The sequence below is a fragment of the Mya arenaria genome, chromosome 8 (genome assembly GCF_026914265.1).
Source record: "Mya arenaria isolate MELC-2E11 chromosome 8, ASM2691426v1".
NCBI classification, from domain to species: domain Eukaryota; kingdom Metazoa; phylum Mollusca; class Bivalvia; order Myida; family Myidae; genus Mya; species Mya arenaria.
Window position 1 is genome coordinate 15,181,781 of NC_069129.1, and position 21,166 is coordinate 15,202,946.

Sequence of the window (21,166 nt, forward strand, 5' to 3'; positions counted from 1 at the left end):
TCGTATGATCATTACCATCGTACTGTCACGTGTTCATCATCGTACTGCCGCGTGTTCATCATCGAACTTTTGCGTTTTTATCATCGTGCTGCCGCGTGTTCATCACCATCGTACTACAGCATGTTCATCATCGTACTGTCGTGTGTATCATCGTACTGCCGCGTGTTCATCACCAGCGTACTGTCACGTTCATCATCGTACTGCCACGTGTTCATCATCGTACAGCCGTGTGTTCACCATCGTACTGTCGTGTGTTCATCATCGTACTTTCGCGTGTTCACCATCGTGCTATCTAATTTTCATCACCGTACTGTCGCGTGTTCACCATCGTGCTATCGCATTTCATCATCGTACTGTCGTGTTTTCATAATCGTACTTCCGATGCACATGCGCATAGAAGTATTTTCCCTCCACAAAAATGTGACAAAACCACCACCACCACTACCACTACTACTACTACTTCTATTAAAACTGCTACTACTACCGCTACTGCTACCGCTACTACTATTATTACATGTACCACCACCACCACCACCACCACTACTACTACTACTACTACTACCACCACTACTACTACTACTACTACTACTACTACTACTACCGCTACTACTATTACTACATGTACTACCACCACCACCACCTGCTACCTGCTACCTGCTACCTGCTACCTGCTACTGCTACTACTACTACTACTACTACTACTACTACTACTACTACTACTACTACTCGCGGTCTCTAATCTGATTGACTTTTTGCTCCTTATGCTGCTATTGTATCGGTAATACAACTGCATCTGGGATTTATCGTGTTGGAAAGGTAAAGCAACCATAGGACCCCCGAAAATATCAGTCTTATACGTTCTATTCCTAGGACAAATGTGTCTAGAATAATCCACAAGCACTTGTGGAGGATTATTGACGCTTTTGTTCTAAGAAAACGACATAATAATGAGTGCTTGTTAGTGACTACTTTTACGCACTGATGAATTATATGTTTCTGCTAGGAGACCCGCCCCTTCCTAGCAAATTTGGTGTAAATATGATGATAATTGTACAACAACAACATCGGAATTTTTCAGGCTGATAATTATAAAGGTATTATACCGTTAAATCGTCTTTTTTATAACTGAGCTATAATAGTACGGGTATCATAAATGCTTCTTTAAGTTAGTGCAGCAACATGATGATGATGATGATGATGTTGTTGTTGTTGATGATGATGATGATGATGATGATGATGATGATGATGATGAAAACGCGAAAGTACGATGATGATAACACGATAGTACGATGATGAAAACGCGACAGTACGATGATGAAATGCGACAGTACGATGATGAAAACGCGACAGTACGATGATGATAACGCGATAGTACGATGATGAAAACGCGACAGTACGATGATAAAACGCGGATTCACGAAACTACGAAGGTGAAAACGCGACAATACGATGGTGAAAACACGAGAGTATATCGCATTTTCATCATCGTACTGTCGTATTATCGAGTTTTCGTTATCGTACTGTCGCGTTTTTATCATCGTACTGTCGCGTTTCCATTATCGAAGTTTCGTAATTTCGCGTTTTCATCATCGTTCTATCGAGTATCGCGTTACAGATAACCACGTTCACAGGCGATGGTCCAAACGGCATTCCGTAAAGCTAGTCAGAAGATAACATAAAATTCATATTCGCCTATTAATGCAGTATAGTCAACTAGCGGATTCAGAGTGGGGTTGGGAGCGCATCCAGGTTCTAAGGGAGGGACGAATGACAAATGGTTGCAGGGTCGGGTCTAGAATTGGATGTGATAAGGGGGGTTACTTAAGGGGGCTTTTGTCTTGCCCCTTGACCTCCCCCAGAACCAAAACTTATTTGGAGGGGGGCTCGGGGTGACTTCCCCTTGAAAAATTTAACAATTAATAGTCCGAAATGGTGCATTTTGGGTGTATTTTGCTGCTTTTTCTCCTATATTGAAATAAAAAGTAAACTTTTAATTTAATCCCCTGGATCCGCTAGTGTGTTGTGCCCCAGCGTCAATTCTTGGATCCACCCTTTAGTCTTTATCCAGTGTGGACATTTAAACGTTTTTCTGGTCGTTGTTTAACAAAATCCTTTTTAAACATTCACTTGCAACAAACATTTTGATTACCTTGTCCCAAATAATGGTCATGAAATATAGTTATATTGTTTATGATTGTATTTACTTAACATGCTGAAGAAAACAGGAATGAGTTGCAAGGACCATTAACAGGGTGAGGAATTACGTGACTTTTCATCGTGTTCACATCGGTTTTGACCCGTGGTGACCCATGTGGGAACCCCGTTAAAGCCACGTGATTCCCCACCCTTATTAGTGAACGTAAAAAGTCGATTTACCAACACTAGTATTAAGGAATTGCATAGCATACTCGCATAGAAATACTGTTTTTATTATATTTATGACATTGTTTGCAGTGCTATTTGCATTGCTTTCCGTTCAGGCAACAGTTCCCCCATGATAGCTACCGTTTCTGGTTTGGTTCCCCGCTCGTATTGAATGTGTTCCGATATAGGAAGGATACACACGGGTTAGTTTGCTTACGGTGTCGGCACACAGCGAAATACTTCCGGGTCGTCGTGTTCAAGTAGCTCTTAATAATGGTCATGAAATATAGTTATATTGTTTATGATTGTATTTACTTATCATGCTGAAGAAAACAGGAATGAGTTGCAAGGACCATTAACAGGGTGAGGAATCACGTGACTTTTCATCGTGTTCACATCGGTTTTGACCCGTGGTGACCCATGTGGGAACCCCGTTAAGTCACGTGATTCCCCACCCTTATTAGTGAACGTAAAAAGTCGATTTGCCAATAGTTCTCAGTAGTCAGGGGGGCTCATCCAGTCGATATGCACTCGGTGACCCCTTCTTTAGTCTATATAAAACCGCCATCTTGGATCGAGTGGAAAATGAGTCGCTTTTTGGACGCACTCGACCGTGACACTAGCGGAGTATTTCTCAATAGCAGACGACGTAATCGATAGCCTAAAGTTATCATTACAGATCATTGTTTTCCTTCTATGTCTATATAAAGCGGCCACCATGTTGAATGAGTAGCTTTTTGGACCCGCTCTTGCGTAACCGTTTTGAACCGTCTGCCATTGCAGACGACGCTTTTTACCTAAGAGTACATACCGCCCGGGTTAAATTCATTAAATCAGGCGAATTGTGTTTATGAGTTTGGTAGGATAACGGACGGTATGCGATGTTTAACTCTATATTTATCTATTTTTTGTTTAAATCAGCTCAGTGAGGTTAAGTATGTATTATATTGATAACGAGTTTCAGTATGTCCGCATCTTATAGCAGACGGCAGAGTAACATGTTCAGACGTGTTTATCTATTTCAGAGTGTTGTGCAATCGTTTTCGTTTAATAACCATGTTAGTAAATAGTAAACTTCATTCATAATGCAGACACCAAACAGTCAACATCATCGCTTTATACACTGCGCTTTTACCTATATTTTATCTATAGTTCTTCAACGATTTAAGCTCATGTTTATAGTATAAAAATTAACTATTAAAAAGTCATTTTAATAGAACTCTTCTAATAACGTAAAACACAGTCAGCTAAAATGTTTAGGCATATAAAACGACATATCATAGCGTATTTATGTATCTCAGGCGATAGCAGACGATTTTTGTTCTCTGATTGATGTTAATACTAGCGTATTTTACATACCACAAGGTTTAAAATTGTGATCATATGGTCAGTTTTTTTCCCACAGATATAGTTCAACCGAGTTCAATTGATGAATGGAGTTTTTTTTTTCCTTCTACTGTGTATGAAACCAAACAAAAAACAACGACATATTTACACTTTATTTACAAAACATTACACCTTTATATAAGTTTCAAACGCATGATTTATACGAACAATAATGCACAATGTCTAGTAAACCCTAATAAAACATGTATATTTACTTATTAACTTTACCTGTACACATTATATACAGATTCTACCAGGTCACTGTGAATAGACTTGTTTATTGCTTCTATATCTATGTATATTGCTTCTATATCTATGTAAATGACGTCACACATTGGAAGTCAATTTCCATGCGCACCGGAGCGTAACGCTATTTACATTAGGCTAGCGTTTTTTACGTAAAACCTATGATTAATTTACATGTTTAGACTTGTTCAGACATGTCACGGCAGGCTCTTTGTCATAAAAGCGTTTAGTGCATCGAAACTATTTCATAACAGAGTTAACCGCCGCATAGTTCGTCTCAGAGTAAACCCACAGGTAAGGGTTTAATACTACTATTATGACTTATTTACATTTTGCGTCTTAAAATGACTCGATAAAATAAAATGTAGCTTCAGTTTAAGATGTAGAGGTATTATAAAATTGTAAAGGTTTTACCAACTGTATGCTAAATGGAGCAATTAAATATGTCAGAGGCACACGCGACAGCCTGATCGGATTTGTTTATCACGGTAGAGTTCATTTGACAATTGATAAATGGACTTTTTAAGGCGACTATTTTATTTTTTTACCATATGACATTGTATGGTACATTTGTATGTGAAAAAGCACAACACAATATATTTATGTACAAGGGTTTATTTACACCTGTATATGGTTACATACATATGCGGTTAACACGCCTTAAACTATATTTACAATAGACATAATATACGGTACAGAATAGTGTCAGAGTACAATACGATACTATTATATTTTTAATAACAGGATTACACTGTATAATGCACATAACATTTTATCAAAGCGAAATGCAAAATTTCCAGCGCTAACGACATGATTTCTTTGAAATCGTCTTCTCACTGGTTTGTGTAAACTGTAGGATTCTTGGTCATGCAAGAACTGTCGTATCCTATGCATGCCAATCTTGAATTTCCCTTCTCGTTTGACCACATCATACAATTTCTGTGGCCCTGCAAATGCTGCTGCGTGTTTAGTGTCATAATATATGTTTTTTTAAATATTCCTTCCAAGTAGCCATGTTTACGGTTCCTGGTTCACAGCATAAATAAACAAATTTAATCAACTAGAATCAATTTATACATTTTCTGTTTCCTCTTCGCTGACGTCACTATCAGATTCCTCCTCTTCACTATTTCCATCGTCTGAAAATTCCACAAAAAGCCCCCCCCCTTTGGATCCGCTAGTGAGTTGTGCACCGTCTAATGATAATTCCTGGATTTTAGGGGGGGGGGGGCGCCGGATGCCCCCTGGATCCGCTAGTGACTTTCGTTTCATGATAATCATTACCCATTACTCATTCACTAGACTGGGAAAATCCGATGTGATTTTCATCGTTTATTTGGAAGTTAAATATTTCCTGGGTGAGTAAATTATCATTAAGTAACAAATAAGGAAACGTAGTTGAGTTGAGTTGTTGGTTTTATTCTGATAAAGGTAAATGCAAGATAGTAAAACAAATCTTAGTTGAAATATTAAACATACGTGACTATTGAACTACTTTCGTTTCATGATGATCATGGGTTTTACCCACTTCACTATCAATAGACTGGGTCTATCCGATATGTTTATGTAGAATGTAATAAGTACTGAATAAGTAAATATTTAAGCAACTATCAAGGAAAAATAAAGCAAAATTAATAGAACTAATAATAAATTTAACTGACTATAGAATGAAATGTTATTAAATGTTATTATTAAGCTATAATTTCAGGATGATTTCCATAAGTTCGGCACTATTTGAAGTTAATATCTATTCAAAATGACAGTTTGTTATATTTAAATGTAATGTAACCAAACTCGTATTTATGTAGCGGTGGTAGGCACACGGGTGGTCACATGAATATTATTGTATCGATTACGTACAAGCCTTATTTTTGTATTCCATCTTTTTATTAAAACGTGTGATATAATTCTTTGAATAAACATCTTCTTCTTCTTCTTCTTCTTCTTCTTCTTCTTCTTCTTCTTCTTCTTCTTACGTATCAATGCTTACTTTATAGATATAATATAAAACTGGATGTGTCTCTGTCACACCTAGCCGCTCAGGCGAACTAGAATGTCAACACTGGATTGTCAGTTCTTCTTCTTCCCGCTGAGTGTCGAATATCGACAACCAGCAATATAATCTCCTATAATAAAACAAAACTCTTAGGAAATTTATGGTGGCAATTAAATAACTGCCGTAATTTAACCTATAACCGCTTAATTTTCGCAATAATTATCAAGCTATCTTGTTAATATTCGCGTGACTTTTTTATTACGTGAACCAGTTAGTATATATATTACTTATTAAGCGGAATTCGCAAACCATAACTAGTTAACCTGTTAGTGTTGTATAGCTAAAAAGGGTAATAGTGGGCAGTTCTGGGCACTTTCAAACCTATTTTAGTCTAATGATGTCTATCTTACCAAAACTAGATAGCTAGATAATTATCGCGAAAATTAAGTGGTTAACACGAAACAATTCGCGAACGCTATCAGGTTATCTTACGGCAGTAATATGCCACCATACAATTTAAAAACCGAGCATGACAAATGTGTAAGGCTCATAGGGAAACCAAATACTTATCTAACAAAACTGGTGTATAAAAATAGATATCGTGTGAGGCCAGATAACATCAAAGTAATATAATCAGCCGTTTATTAAGCAGACAGTAAGTCCAGTACAAATATGGTTTGTTAAACACGCGTATAAATAGACATAGTATATATGTGAATAGGATTATCAAATATAGTTAAGTACAAAGCTAAACAATTAAAAGAAGCTACTAGGTTTGCAATTATAGAAAACTTTAATGTAATACTTTATTCAACCCAAGCTATCTAAAGTACATAATTTACAATTAATCCCAAAAATAAGCGCATATCCCATTGAATATTTTACGGCAAAATGAAATGAACATAAAACTTAATATGCAAATATTAAGTTATAAATAGCTACTAGTTGATTAAATGTAAGAATTAAATTAATCCACGCAGTATTAGTTAAACTTGATATAATATTGAATTATGTATGAACTATTTTAAAAACATATAGAAGAAGATAAACGGAAATAAATAACGTAACATGTACACAGCAACCGACATGCATCACTGACTTCCGGTAAAGTGTGAATATAGAATTCGCTACAGAAGTCTTTGTAATTTAAGCCGCAGTTAAAAGATATATAAACCAACTTTTCGCCGACTGCTGAGACCAATATAACTTATGTCTTTCTTGAAAATAGGTCATGATCACCGATCATTTCAATGTCATAAAAACTATCACAGATGGCAGAACATTGATGTTCTAAAATTACAGATAAAGGTACAATATTTAACCGCAGTATTGTACGTGATTAATGCACCAGTCAATTGTAACCACGGCTCCCCCAGGTCCGGGGAATAGCGGGGACTTTGGCTGACGGTCCAGGCAACCCCGGCTAAAATTCCCGTCCTGCGGGGACGCACAGATGGTAAAATCCCCGCCAAATGCCCCTGCAACCACGGGACCTTAGGTTAGGCCCATTTCCCGCTCCATTTTGCGCGAAGACAAAACCACCGCATTCATCCGGTACTGCGGGCCACCTGAAAGGTCAAAACACGGCCCATTTCCCGGCTATCCCCGGTTCCCCCGGACCTGGGGGGGGGGGGGGGGCGTGGTTACAATTGACTGGTGCATAATCGGCAACCGTTCAGCGCCGATGTGCGTCTTAGAGCTTAAAATTGGTTGAGAGTGATCGGTGACTAGTCTGCGGATCTTTTGAGACTGGTTGCGGACTGAACGGGAAGTGTTAGAAGACGATTTTTGATCGGCCACCGATCATAACATAATGCATATAAAAATGGGCTTTTTATCTAAACTAATATCAATTCTCTGCATAATTGCTCTGATTTTAACAAACAAAAATGAGACAGTAGCTGCCTTTCCTATCATTATCTTCCTTTGACGTATCCTATTACTGAGTGGAAATAATTGAATTTCAACTGATACATTATACCTTATTTATTTGATGTATATGAAACAATTTGATTTAAATGTCACATTGCGAGCCATCAGGGACGTATTGTTACTCGCGAAGGAAACAATGTTTTGTATTAAAGTTTATCCGACGGTTAAATCAGGTATTTGAGTAGTTCTACGTCAATTATAACAAGTGTGTCTCATTCAGTGTGTCTCTAATCAGTCCTCATTTTTGCCATACACAAACTAAATTCATAAGAAATGCCGTGTTCTTTTACTTGTCTGAAAGCCTTTTCTCAATGATAATTACTATTTGGATATTCCTATATAAAGCTTGTTTGGCCTTTAAACGGGAACTTGGTTAAAGTATAAGCAACATAACTTTTTACTGCATTTCCCATTGTTCTATTACAAACGCTAGTGCTATAAAAGTACTCCATTGGTTGTTAATTGCCATTTTATATCATTCAATAAGAACCATGCTCTTTATATTTTTCAGTAGCAACAATGTCAGAAGTTGCAAGCTCGGAGCAAAGTAGGGACGTTCAGTACGAATTTGACGTGTTTCTTTGTCACTCTGGGATAGATAAAGATATTACGAGACAGATACACAAGTCTCTGACATCTCAAGGCTTGAAATGTGCAGCTCAGTTTGACTCAACAACATTTCCGACAGGGCGTCCTGTCTTGGCAAGCATCGGTTGGTTGGTGCAGAATTCAAGAAAGACTATTGTTGTTTTGACAAGGAATGCTTTGAAAAGTTCGTGGATCAGCGTTGAGACGATTCTTGCGCTGGAAAACTCTCAGGAAAGACGGGAGCAGGATTTGACACTTCGTCTCCTTCTTATCGACATCGATAAAAGAGACGTGCCAATGCTCAAATGCGGCCTTCTTGCCAGTATTCCACACACAGCAACCAGTTTGAAGAGACATAATTGGGATCGTGACGTGATAAACAGCTTGCGGAGTATGTATACTATGATGACATTATAAGTCTTGTAAGCATAATTACATATATCAATTGCCTTGTGATACCGTGCATCATATAAGTAGTTCCAAGTAGGCTGTATCTCAGAGGTACACGTAAATGAAGTAGTGCATAAAAAGAAAATTAGCCCAAACGTACTCGTACCTGGAGGACATTGTGCACACAAAGTAGCCCACACATGTACGTACCTAAGTTACCTAAGTGCGCAAAAAGTAGCCCACAGGTACACGAACCTATATAACACAGTGCACAGAAAGCAGCCCACAGGTACACGTATCTAGGGGGTGTGGTGCACAGAAAGTAGCCCACAGGTACACGTACCTAGGGGGTGTGGTGCACAGAAAGTAGCCCACAGGTACACGTACCTAGGGGATGTGGTGCACAGAAAGTAGCCCACTGGTACACGTACCTAGGGGATGTAGTTGACAGAAAGTAGCCCACTGGTACACGTACCTAGGTGATGTAGTTGACAGAAAGTAGCCCACTGGTACACGTACCTAGGGGACGTAGTGGACAGAAAGTAGCCCACAGGTACACATACCAAGGTGGTGTAGTTGACAGAAAGTAGCCCACAGGTACACGTATCTAGGGGATGTGGTGCACAGAAACTAGCCCACAGGTACACGTATCTAGGGGGTGTGGTGCACAGAAACTAGCCCACTGGTACACGTACTAGGGGATGTGGTGCACAGAAAGTAGCCCACAGGTACACGTATCTAGGGGATGTGGTGCACAGAAAGTAGCCCACTGGTACACGTACTAGGGGATGTGGTGGACAGAAAGTAGCCCACTGGTACACGTATCTAGGAGATGTGGTGCACAGAAAGTAGCCCACAGGTACACGTATCTAGGGGATGTGGTGGACAGAAAGTAGCCCACTGGTACACGTACTAGGGGATGTGGTGCACAGAAAGTAGCCCACAGGTACACGTACCTAGGGGATGTAGTGGACAGAAAGTAGCCTACAGGTACACGTACCTAGGTGATGTAGTGGACAGAAAGTAGTCAACAGGTACACGTACCTAGGGGTTGTAGTGCACAGAAACTAGCCCACAGGTACACGTACCTAGGGGATGTGGTGCACAGAAAGTAGCACACAGGTACACGTACCTAGGGGATGTAGTTGACAGAAAGTAGCCCACTGGTACACGTACCTAGGGGACGTAGTGGACAGAAAGTAGCCCACATGTACCTAGCGGATGTAATGGACAGAACGTAGCCTACAGGTACACGTACCTAGCGGATGTAGTGGACAGAAAGTAACCCACAGGTACACGTACCTAGGGGACGTAGTGGACAGAAAGTAGCCCACATGTACCTAGCGAATGTAGTGGACAGAAAGTTACCCTCGGTGACAAAGTGCGCAAAAAGTAGCCTACAGGTACACGTACCTAGATGACGTAGTGCGCAAAATGTAGTCCACTGATACACATACCTAGGTGACGTAGTGTTCAAAAAGTAGCGACTAGGTGACATAGTACATATAAATTAGCCTACAGATACACGTAACCGTATATGCAGTGTATCGCAACCACCCCATTATCCATATGTCTTATTATTCCTGTAATGTCATATAATTAGCTTGGAATTGTAGAAGGAAATGACTGAAACAATGTACTCGAAAATGTCCACTGCATGACGCTCCGAACATGTCAAAGATTCAGTTTACGAAAAAGGTTTCATTTTATTTTTACTTTTGTTACAGCAAGAATTTCTGTGTCGAAGTTTCTGCCAGTGGGAAGTTTAGCACATGCAATGGTGTTTTCACACTTCACTGGTTTAATGTTCTACATGATCAAACGTAAGTATATATATGCCTCGTTTGGCATTCTTAAAAGTCATTCCCTCACCAAAGGATATAAAAAGGTGTTATTTACTGGGGCGTTATTGGCCCGACGGTATATATTACCACTGCCAGTTTTACATTTACAGATATCATGCTCCCAATTGTATAGGCACTTTAAAATACAGTCGAACCTCGTTGGCTCGAACACCCGAGGACCTACGATAATACCTCGAGCCTCGAAAAATTCGAGCAAAGCGGGATTGCTTACCTTCAGTATAAATAAATGGGTCCTTTAAATCCAGTTCGAGCCAACGAGGAAATCGAGCCAAGCGAGTTCGAGCCAACGGAGTTCGATTGTACAACAAAATAGTCATGTATTACATTGATTCTAATATGTATAATTTTAATTATGCCCCACCTTTCTTTATGTTGTATTTCTCATAATGTTAAAAGAACGTAAAAAGCTGGGGCCGTATTAAATAAGCAACTTAGATTGAACTTAAATTTAAGATTAGAATCTAAGTGTTTTGATTGGCTGACCAAAAGGCTGAATGGAATCAATGAGGCAAATCTAAGGATAATAATAATAATAATAAGATCAATATTGAATAATGGGCCGGGTCTGTTCTCTCATTATCTGTTCATGCTTACAGTTTAATTAAAGTCAGTGCAATGTGTTTTATTTATTTTTTTACAAACTTCACTAATACAGATCAGATATTACCCATGTTGCCAACAACATACCTTACACTTTTACAGGCCTGAAAAGTGAAATTGAGACAAAATCTGCAATATATAAAGAAAACAAAGGACTGTTTTCTCTGAAATACAACATGTTGCTGCCTTCATCTTGTAAAACGCTCGGAAATTTGAAAGGAGTAGACGAGGCAACGGGAATTACAATTGAAACGGGAGAGATTTTGAATTTTAAAGAAGAACACATGGGAAAGACGAGAGATTTCAATATTACTATATACAAGATCTTCAAAGGAAATGAGGTACATAGATAGACATGCCCTAATTTGAAACTAATTCAAATTCAAGCGTACACATACTCGCCTTTGCAAATCACGAATGAATATTGCTGATTGATTCCTAACGACTGCAGAAGTGTACAGAAGTGAAATCATAACACAATGTAATCAAAAATGTGACATAATAAAATTAATAGTGAGGTCAGTTCAAAATCCATCAATATTAATCAAGCTATAATATGTCCTCAGTTTTGAGACGCTTTGTGTCTCCCGTTCAGTGTATTATTGGCTGCTGTAATTTTCATTGTATTATCGTAATCCTGCGATGTCTTCTCATGTTTCAGTATTACTATTTCTATGCAGACATGCCAAATAGTTTGAATTGCATTCATCAACTGAAATCCCTGCAGTTAGCAGAAGGAGTGGACCCCAGACTTCAGATTGAAAGGTTTCGCTACACCTACGAGAATCTGGTCAACCACGTTGGTTTTACGGTCCGTGATCACAGCACCCTCAAGGTTTTGCCATACGATGGTAAGTCTTGATGCAAGTTAATACATACTTTGATAAGATTTACCTTTTCCGTTTATTCTTAATTTAGGAATGTTGGGATACGAGTGAGGTTTGTGCACTTAAACTGGTTTAAATCCCCAGTTAATTTACATTTTACTGACCGTTCCAAGGCTGTACCTAACAAACCTTGATAAACATACCTAGTTTTTTTTATATAGTATATATGCTGTTTGGGGAGTTTTGTGCTGTTCTTCCATGTTTCTTGTCTGTGATGTTTTTGTTTTTGTGTTCTATGTCTTTGGCGTTTACCCAGTGCCATTTAACCGGGTTTATGTTTAAACTGTTTGCTACTGAGATTTTTTCTGTAGTTTTCCACATAAGTATTGATACATACGAATAATTCCATACAAATTGCAACAGTCATAATCTGGAACCTGGGATCATATACATTGTATGATGGTATATGGAGCAAATGTCAAATTCAAACTGATAAACGGCAACGCAACACATATATAAGCACTAAAATGTCGTTTAACGAGACATGCCAGTATTACTGCCATTTAACGGCTAGGGTAAGCAAAAGAGGTTTCTAGTTGGTTGTTGGGAAGGGGGAGGCAACAGATTTCTTTTCATTATGGTAAAACAATCCTTAACAATATATATCTCTGTATTACTTCATTTCGAACACCCCAAATTACTATGTATGTTGCGTATTTGTATATCAACGGGGTGCTTGTACGGAGTAAAATGGTTTCCATTGGCATGTTCCTGCAGTTTTTATGAGGAATAGGTATGGTATATATCGGCTTCCCTCTGGAAAACAAGCTCTAGTTTCGTGTTTTTTTTTCAGACTGCGCAACTACGCACTTTCAAATATTATTTGATGCCGTCCGTGAACAGGTTATGGATCACAAAGACTCCGACTTGAAGGAAAATAAGCAAATGCAAGAAACCAGCCTAAAAGCAACAAGCAGCAGAGGTGAAAAGTCAGCTGAAAACGAGGACGTTCTTGTATTGTGCACTGATCATCACGATGATATAGAAATCGCAAATCAAATTCGTGGATACTTGGAGAGCCGAAACATCAGAGTGGAATTTCAGGCTGCTAATAAGTCGAACTTGATAAGCAAAACGTACAATTGGTACGTGTTTGTGTTTTCCCAGGATGCATTACACGACGACCTTCTTACGTTCAATTGCCTGTCTGCTCTAAACAGCAGCGTTTCTGACAACGTTGTTAAGGTGCTCCCTGTCTTGCATAATGTCGACGTGAACAAAGTGCCCAGTTTTATTCGTTGGGTCACTGTTTTAACAACATCTGACGACCGTGAAAAATACTGCAACAACATTTACCAAACCGTTACAGGTACGTTTGTATTTCTAAGGGAAAATGTTTTATCAGATCTTATTAGATAAACCTGAAGAAGTTTTAATTTAATTTAGTTTTGCACATGCCGTATACCTAAAATTAAAAGATAACCCCCTTTGTGTTGTAATGTTAAAAAACGCATTCCACGAATTTCCTTCTGTTTGAGTGCCGGTCTGCGCGGCTTTGGGTGTTTTATGGTCAAGGAACCTGACAGTCAGGCTGCATCTATGTAAAATTGTTTCTGTTGAAGCACAGAAGGCTACATTCCCTCTTCGTAAATCAGACTCAGATGCCTCTCTGACACCGAGTTAAGGATGATCCTTTTCCGTCAGATGTTACAAAGTATCCCAAAAAACCGTTAAGCAAATCATCTTGAACTAAAGTTTCTCTATTGTTGGTCACAGGTGGTGTAGTTCAAATGGAGGAGCGGATGCCGTGTGGTGATGTGGCAACGGGGCTGTGCTGGGCCTACATTATCAACTACCTGAGACATACACTCTACAACAAGGGTACGTACTTGAGTCAGTACATTAGCAGTGTGATGTTACTTTCTATAACAGGTACCTACTGGAATCCGTTATACACTCTACAACAAGGGTACGTACTTGAGTCCTTACATTAGCAGTGTGATGTTACTTTCTATAATTGGTACCTACTGGAATCCGTTATACACTCTACAACAAGGGTACGTACTTGAATCAGTACATTAGCAGTGTGATGTTACTTTTTATAACAGGTTCACACTGGAATCCGTTATACACTCTACAACAAGGGTACGTACTTGAATCAGTACATTAGTAGTGTGATGTTACTTTCTATAACAGGTACGTACTGGAATCCGTTATACACTCTACAACAAGGGTACGTACTTGAATCAGTACATTAGCAGTGTGATGTTACTTTCTATAACAGGTACGTACTGGAATTCGTTATACACTCTACAACAAGGGTACGTACTTGAATCAGTACATTAGTAGTGTGATGTTACTTTCTATAACAGGTACGTACTGGAATCCGTTATACACTCTACAACAAGGGTACGTACTTGAATCAGTACATTAGCAATAAGATGTTACTTTCTATAACAGGTACGTACTGGAATCCGTTGTACACTCTACAACAAGGGTGCGTACTTGAATCAGTACATTAGCAATGTGATGTTACTTTCTATAACAGGTACGTACTGGAATCAGATCAGATGAGGTCTGATTGTTCCCCAACAACAACTATAAACGTATCCATCCAATATAAGTGTGGAAATTAATGTTAACAGTAAATATATACATACTGCAGTCGGTTTACTAAAAGTGTGATGCTCCATCTGATATAAAAGTATCATACTTGAGCTTGTTCAACAGAGTTATATTGTTACAGTCTCTTTACAATAACAAGTATACAGACCGGAGTCCGTTTACGAAAAGTGTCATATTGTGCACATTAGTTAATGTTTTCTTTTTACCCCCCTACTTTAACATACATAGGTACATATATAATTGTTATTGGATCCGATCACTAAACGTGTCATATTCTACATGATAACTTGTATTTTCTTTGACATTTTTCGTATTTGACAGATTTTAAAGGCAGAATCCAGAGGTTTCTTGAAGAGAAAAACATGAATTGCGGCTTTTTGACGAAGATGTACATCTGGTGGCCAAGGTCGTGTAAAGCTGCTGACTCGGTCGTAGATGGGGCAAACATAGGGTACATATATTTTTATAAGTATTTAACTATCAAGTAATTAATATGGCATATGTAAGTGTCGTTACTGACCATTTGGTTCCAAATACAGTCGAAAACCGTTGGCTCGATATCCCAGGGACTGGCCGGAATTCTTACAAAGATAAAACCCGGTCGTTTAAATAGCTGGAGACATCGTGAAAATCAAGCCACTGGGCGATTTCGAGCCAGTAGTAGCCAGTCGACAATTTTTCACGCATATGCAATATAGTTTACATGTTCATACATGTATTAGGCAAAGTGTTCGCGGACATGAATTTCGTCTTGCAATATCCTTTATTGTAATAAAAAGTACTATAAACATGATATTTTAGTGCTGGGGAAGGCAGCCAGGCTCCGGTAAAAAAGATTGATAGTCTACCGGAAGTGATTGTGGACCAGGGAGCCCAGCAGAAAAAGCCGTTCATCTTGAACGTTTTTCAGTACACGCGGCCAGCGGACGGAAAGGTAAGATTTAGAACAGTTATGCATAACAGTACGGCGACTGATTGCATTTTTAAAAGAAAAAAATGTCAACGTATTGAGTATTTGCTTTGTGATCGTCATGAAAACGATTTTTTTTTATCGAAACTCAGTGCAAAAACTCTTAGGAATGTAAATGCTAAACAAATTGTACAAAAACAAAATTAGTGAGCTTAGCTTAATCCTTTCCCCCTTATGTTAACGTTGCAGGATGACTTTGTTAAACCATTTTTAACAAGTACATATATATGGTTGCATTCGTCAAACAACATTTAGAGAATGTGTACAAAGTGTCATCTTTGTTCTTCTTTATTCCAACCGTTTTATATGTTTGTATTATTTCAATTTCAGATATTTTGCTTCGTCAGTGAGTACTGCGCAGCAATGGGATGCTTGTACCAAATGGCGAAGAATTTCGCATTTGCTGGAATCTCTACGGAGGAAATGTACCGACAGGGAAAGGTGTTTGTCGACAAGTTTGTGGAAATATCTTCCCGACAAGCTGTGAAGGACCAATTTGGTGACTTCAATGAGTGTGCCAAAGTTGTGTATTACGATGGTGCGTTCGTTGTTTTGACTTAAAACGTATTATGTCTTCATTTTGATTTTATAAGGTTAGCGACAAATGACCATAACAACACACTTAATATTGAATGTTTAGTAAACAACCAATGCCATTATATGGTAAGGCAAAAATACAAAAATAATGGGTGAGTGTCAAACTACTTACTATGCAATGCATTTTTGGTTATTAAGTGGTTATTACTGGTAACAGGATCATAACCGTGTATTAAATAGCTGAAAACTCTTAAAAATTAAATGACTAGTGAGTGATAAAATATTAAGTGTGATCTGCTATCGTCAAATTAGGTACAAGTACTAAAATTAAATTTAACTCGGTATCATTTATACCGAGTTAAATTGTTTTTGACATTTAGTCATCCTTTTTGGTATATTAAAAATGTATCTATTGTGATACATCTTATTTTGGAGGAAGAGTGCATCTTTAAATACGAACTCCATAGAACCTCAAAGGCTGTGTTTACTTTTGAATGAACTGTTTTGCACTTGTATTATTAATTGCGTGTTTTGTTGTTGTTTTGACAGATAGTAAAACCAACCTTCTGGCAGCTATAGAGAATGAAATACGCCAAGCAGAAGTGGACGGTTCTGTACTCTACTGACACCACAGCTGAAGAAGACTGCCAGTGTATATTACTACGAAAAAAATGTAACCGAAAATAAATGCACATATGACTTTAAATACTCTGGAAACACGCTAAAAAGGAAAGTGTGCAGGTCCCGCATTGCGACATCTACTAGGGGTAGTTCATGTACTGTGACACAAATTTTATAAAACATGTAGCAGAAACCATTTTACGATATATTTAATCTTTCATATTTACCATTTTTTATAATAATGCGTTCAGGTACTTACATACCTAAAGCAAAAACAAATAAAAATACAAACAATGAACATAAACATTTCTATCGAAGCAATAGTTTAAAATGCGAACATTTAAATTAACATAATACAGAAGTTAATCCATGCAATATTATATTATTCGAGTAGAATGCGTTACACTTATGATTTTTTATAAGGGAATATATCTTAAACATTTTGCAATTTGATGGAGATTATCTCCATACTTGATCCACTGTCAATTTCTTCTATCATATTATATAGAATCAAGTTTTTTAATCCGACCCTGGTATTGTACATGTAGATTAGCTGCAGATAACAGTATGTTTATTTATGTTTTATTGTTGACTTTATCATATCCTTGCTATTTTGGGAAAAGGACAATCAAGAGAATATATTAAGAACGAGTTCATAAGTATATATCAAGCTGGTTATAGTATGATATATGAAGTTAAATTAAATTGACTTAAGCGCGTGGCGATGGGTTTTCTTTTAGCAATTCCCTTGAGGTTAGGTTCTTGAATTGTTTGCATAGCATATCATTTTGTTATTTTTTCTTCTTCTTTTTTATGTTACAGTAGTATTTATAAAAATTCGGCCAGTGACAATAACATTGGCTCAAGTATATTCGTCTACAGTCAATATATTTAGGGCACACTAAAAGAAAATGATATTCACTTCTGAATAATTAGTGTTATGTTTTCTTATATAAAACCTTATAGTAGAATACACCGATTGAAATGCCTTTACCATTATAAGTTAACCTTTAACAGCAATTTTTGCCACAAGTTTGTTCTATTTATTTTATACAAGACCTTAAACATTTAGTAGAATACACCGATTGAAATGCTTTAAGCATTATAGCTAACCTTTAACAGCAATTGTTGCCACAAGTGTGTTCTATTTTTTTATCAAACATTTTTCCCCAGTCTAAAAATGCAACGAGCATTTTTTTTTTCCTTTTTCACTAATGTCTGTGTGCTAGGTGCATTAAGAATAAATATACATACTATCGTTGATTTACCCTTTTGAAATCCAAACTGATTATCAATTATGGTTTTATTTTCTCTAGCTCATTTTAAAAGTCTTCTCGAAAAAAGTGTTGAATATATCTTCGGCAGAATGTTGACTAATGTTATACCTCTATATTTTTAGCATCTTTAGGGTAGCCGCTTTTAAATATAGGTACAATAATTCTTGGAGTTATTTGTGAAAAAAAAAAACTTAATCAATTCGGTAGTGTTAAAATGGTGGTCTAGAACCTCATTGTTTATTGCTCTATCAATTTGAACGTTGTTGTTTGTGCTTGTTGTTGTTGTGGAGCCATACAACGGGTTGAATTGGTAAAACAATTTACTATTCGGGGTTTGGGTTATTATGATTTTTTTCATATTGTTTATTTATATATTTCAAAAATGTTTTTCGGTGTGCTATAGATGAGTTACTAATTTTAACCCCTTCATTTCTTTATTTGTTGCCTTGTATTTTATCTTATTATATATCGTTTTATGTCTTGTGTATAAGTCCCTATTGCCATGATTTTATTGCGTAAATATTTTTTCTATGATTCTTTTATAACTTTCTAGCATTTTACCATGGAATCCTTTTCTTTTTGTCGTGATGTTTTGTTGTGTTTGTTCTCATTTTTTCATATACTTTTAAGCCACATGTTGACATTATATTAGCAAACTCATTTATAATTTGGTCAAATGGTAGTGTATCAATATATACGGGGTATTTCATTGAGATTATTTGCGTGATGGATTATTTCTTTTTTTAAATGTTTCTGTATTTTTTTTATCATATTCAATATATGATGATACGTTTGTTAAAGCTGCACTCTCACAGATTGAATGTTTTGACAACTTCTTTTATTTTTTTTGTTTTGGAACGAGCCAATTTATGCGAAAATGCATTCAAACCAGTGGTATAAGACTGCCGGCAAAAACAGATCGCAGATGTTCATATTTAATTTCAAAAATTGATGTTTTATGCATTTCTCTTTAACTGTTAGTAACGCTTTTAGCTATAAAACATTAATTTTCGAACGGAAATATAAAAATCTGCGATCTGATCTTTTGTCAGTAGTCTTATATCACTGGTTTGCAGATATACACACAGAAAATGGCTCATTCCAAGACAAAAAAAGAGTTGTCAAAACGGTAAATCTGTGAGAGTGCAGCTTTAAAGGAATGGTTTCATTTTCGAGTTTTTTGCTCGAGTGAACATTAGTGGTGAATGATCAGAGAATTCCGTTGGTTCGTGTTTTTTTTCAAGTTTTGAATTAATTGAAAATCATTTAAACAAAGTATTAGATAATCGACGGTACTTTTTCCCTGTATTCCTACAAATGTGCAGTTTCTTATATTATTATCTTTGCAGAGTCTGCCATTTGCTATAATTAGATTTGTCGAATTGCAACAGTTTATCCTTGACCAATCAAAATTATAAGATTCATTAACATCATCATCATCATCAAATATCTTCAAACTTTTTGATGTTAAATAGACACAACATATATAAGCACCATTATCTCATTAAAGATAATATGAATTATCATGCATATTTTGGAATATTTCATTGAGATCATTGCCTTGATGGGTGTTTTGTTTTTTTAATGTTTCTGTGATGTTTTAACATTTTTATATATGATTCTTCGTTTGTTAAAGGAATGGTTTCATGTTGTGGACGTCGAGCTTTTTTACTGGAGTGAACTTTATTGGGGAATGATCGGAGAATTCCGTTGATTCGCTTATTTTAAGTTGTTGAATTAAGTTAAAATCATTTAAATGAAGTATACGATAATCGACAGTACTTTCTATCTGTATTCCTACAAATTTGCACTTTACTTTATTTTTATCTTTGCAAGGTCTGCCGTTTGCAATTAGTAGATTTGTCGACTTGCACAGAGTTACCATGTTTCCTTGATTATCAACTATTTTATTATCATTAGATCTTTCAGGTACTAGATCAGTATTCAAAAAATCATTATAATTGGAATCTAAAAGTCTATCTTAAGTGATGTAGTCTTTACATTCTGAAGACTGATGTTTTGCTATTAAAATCACCAGTTATACCATATTTTTCCTTTGTTTGGAATTATTCTATATCTGATTCTAAAATAGCAAAAGTATCTGCATCATCATCATCATCATCATCATCATTATCATTATCATCATTTTTTTCGAGTTTTTTTTTGCTTTATATAGTTACAACAAATATAAGCATCATTATCACGCTCAATTATAGATTAACAAAGTTTTAGGCAAACAGATCCCTTTTGATTTTCTTTTACAATTTGTACTTTGGTTTTAATTCCTTTAAAAAAAAATACAACCTCTATTTCGTCCTTTCCGAATATATTTTATTTGTTTCCAAACAGATGATACTACTCATATCGATGTATATTATGATTATGTAGTGTTCTTTTGAAGAAGCCAGTTTTCTTTGAAAAGGAAAGATATCATACTCGATTATAAAGTTCAGAAATCTAGATAGGAAAGTTTTCTCACTAATCCGTTCACATTCCATGATAACAGCCTTAGATTTTTTTGCGACCTTCCTATGTGTCGGAAGTGGTCGTTCCGTTCGCTCCTTGGTATATTACAAAACACTTAAAGAAGAATGGTAACAGCGCAATGTTAAGTGGAAGTGAAAGAAGCTTTTAATAGACAATAGAGTAATTTCTCTTTGTTCGACACACTCTATGTACTAATTGTATGTATGTACTTGGACAATACTCTAATAAACTATTGAACTCTTTAAACTGTTCGAAAATGTACAATGCAGCTAGCTGACTTCAATGGTGCGAAGCAATGCAATTTGTTTCAAGGCAGATTCCAGACAACATTTTGCAGAATAGGATGATTCCCGGTTATTCACATTTTCGGCGTCGGCGTCGCACCTTGGTTAACTTTTTGCATGTCAGCACCTTTAAGTCATTATCTCAGCAAATACATAATGAATTGTATTGAA

General features: G+C 36.8%; 1 protein-coding gene across 2 annotated transcripts; it reads left to right on the forward strand.

Annotated features, from left to right (window-relative positions):
- Positions 1–4,058: 4,058 nt before the first annotated feature.
- LOC128244638 (uncharacterized) lies at positions 4,059–20,951 on the forward strand. Of its 2 annotated transcripts, none has more exons than XM_052962656.1 (11): positions 4,059–4,290; positions 8,436–8,903; positions 10,630–10,725; positions 11,470–11,708; positions 12,029–12,218; positions 13,048–13,563; positions 13,971–14,075; positions 15,141–15,270; positions 15,621–15,753; positions 16,120–16,327; positions 16,876–20,951. In XM_052962656.1, the coding sequence occupies exons 2-11, from the start codon at positions 8,444–8,446 to the stop codon at positions 16,950–16,952; spliced, it is 2,154 nt and encodes a 717-aa protein (XP_052818616.1). In that variant the 5' UTR covers positions 4,059–4,290; positions 8,436–8,443; the 3' UTR covers positions 16,953–20,951. The 2 variants fall into 2 exon arrangements, with proteins under 2 accessions (XP_052818616.1, XP_052818615.1); XM_052962655.1 differs by lacking the exon at positions 4,059–4,290 and adding an exon at positions 4,619–5,354.
- Positions 20,952–21,166: the final 215 nt, after the last annotated feature.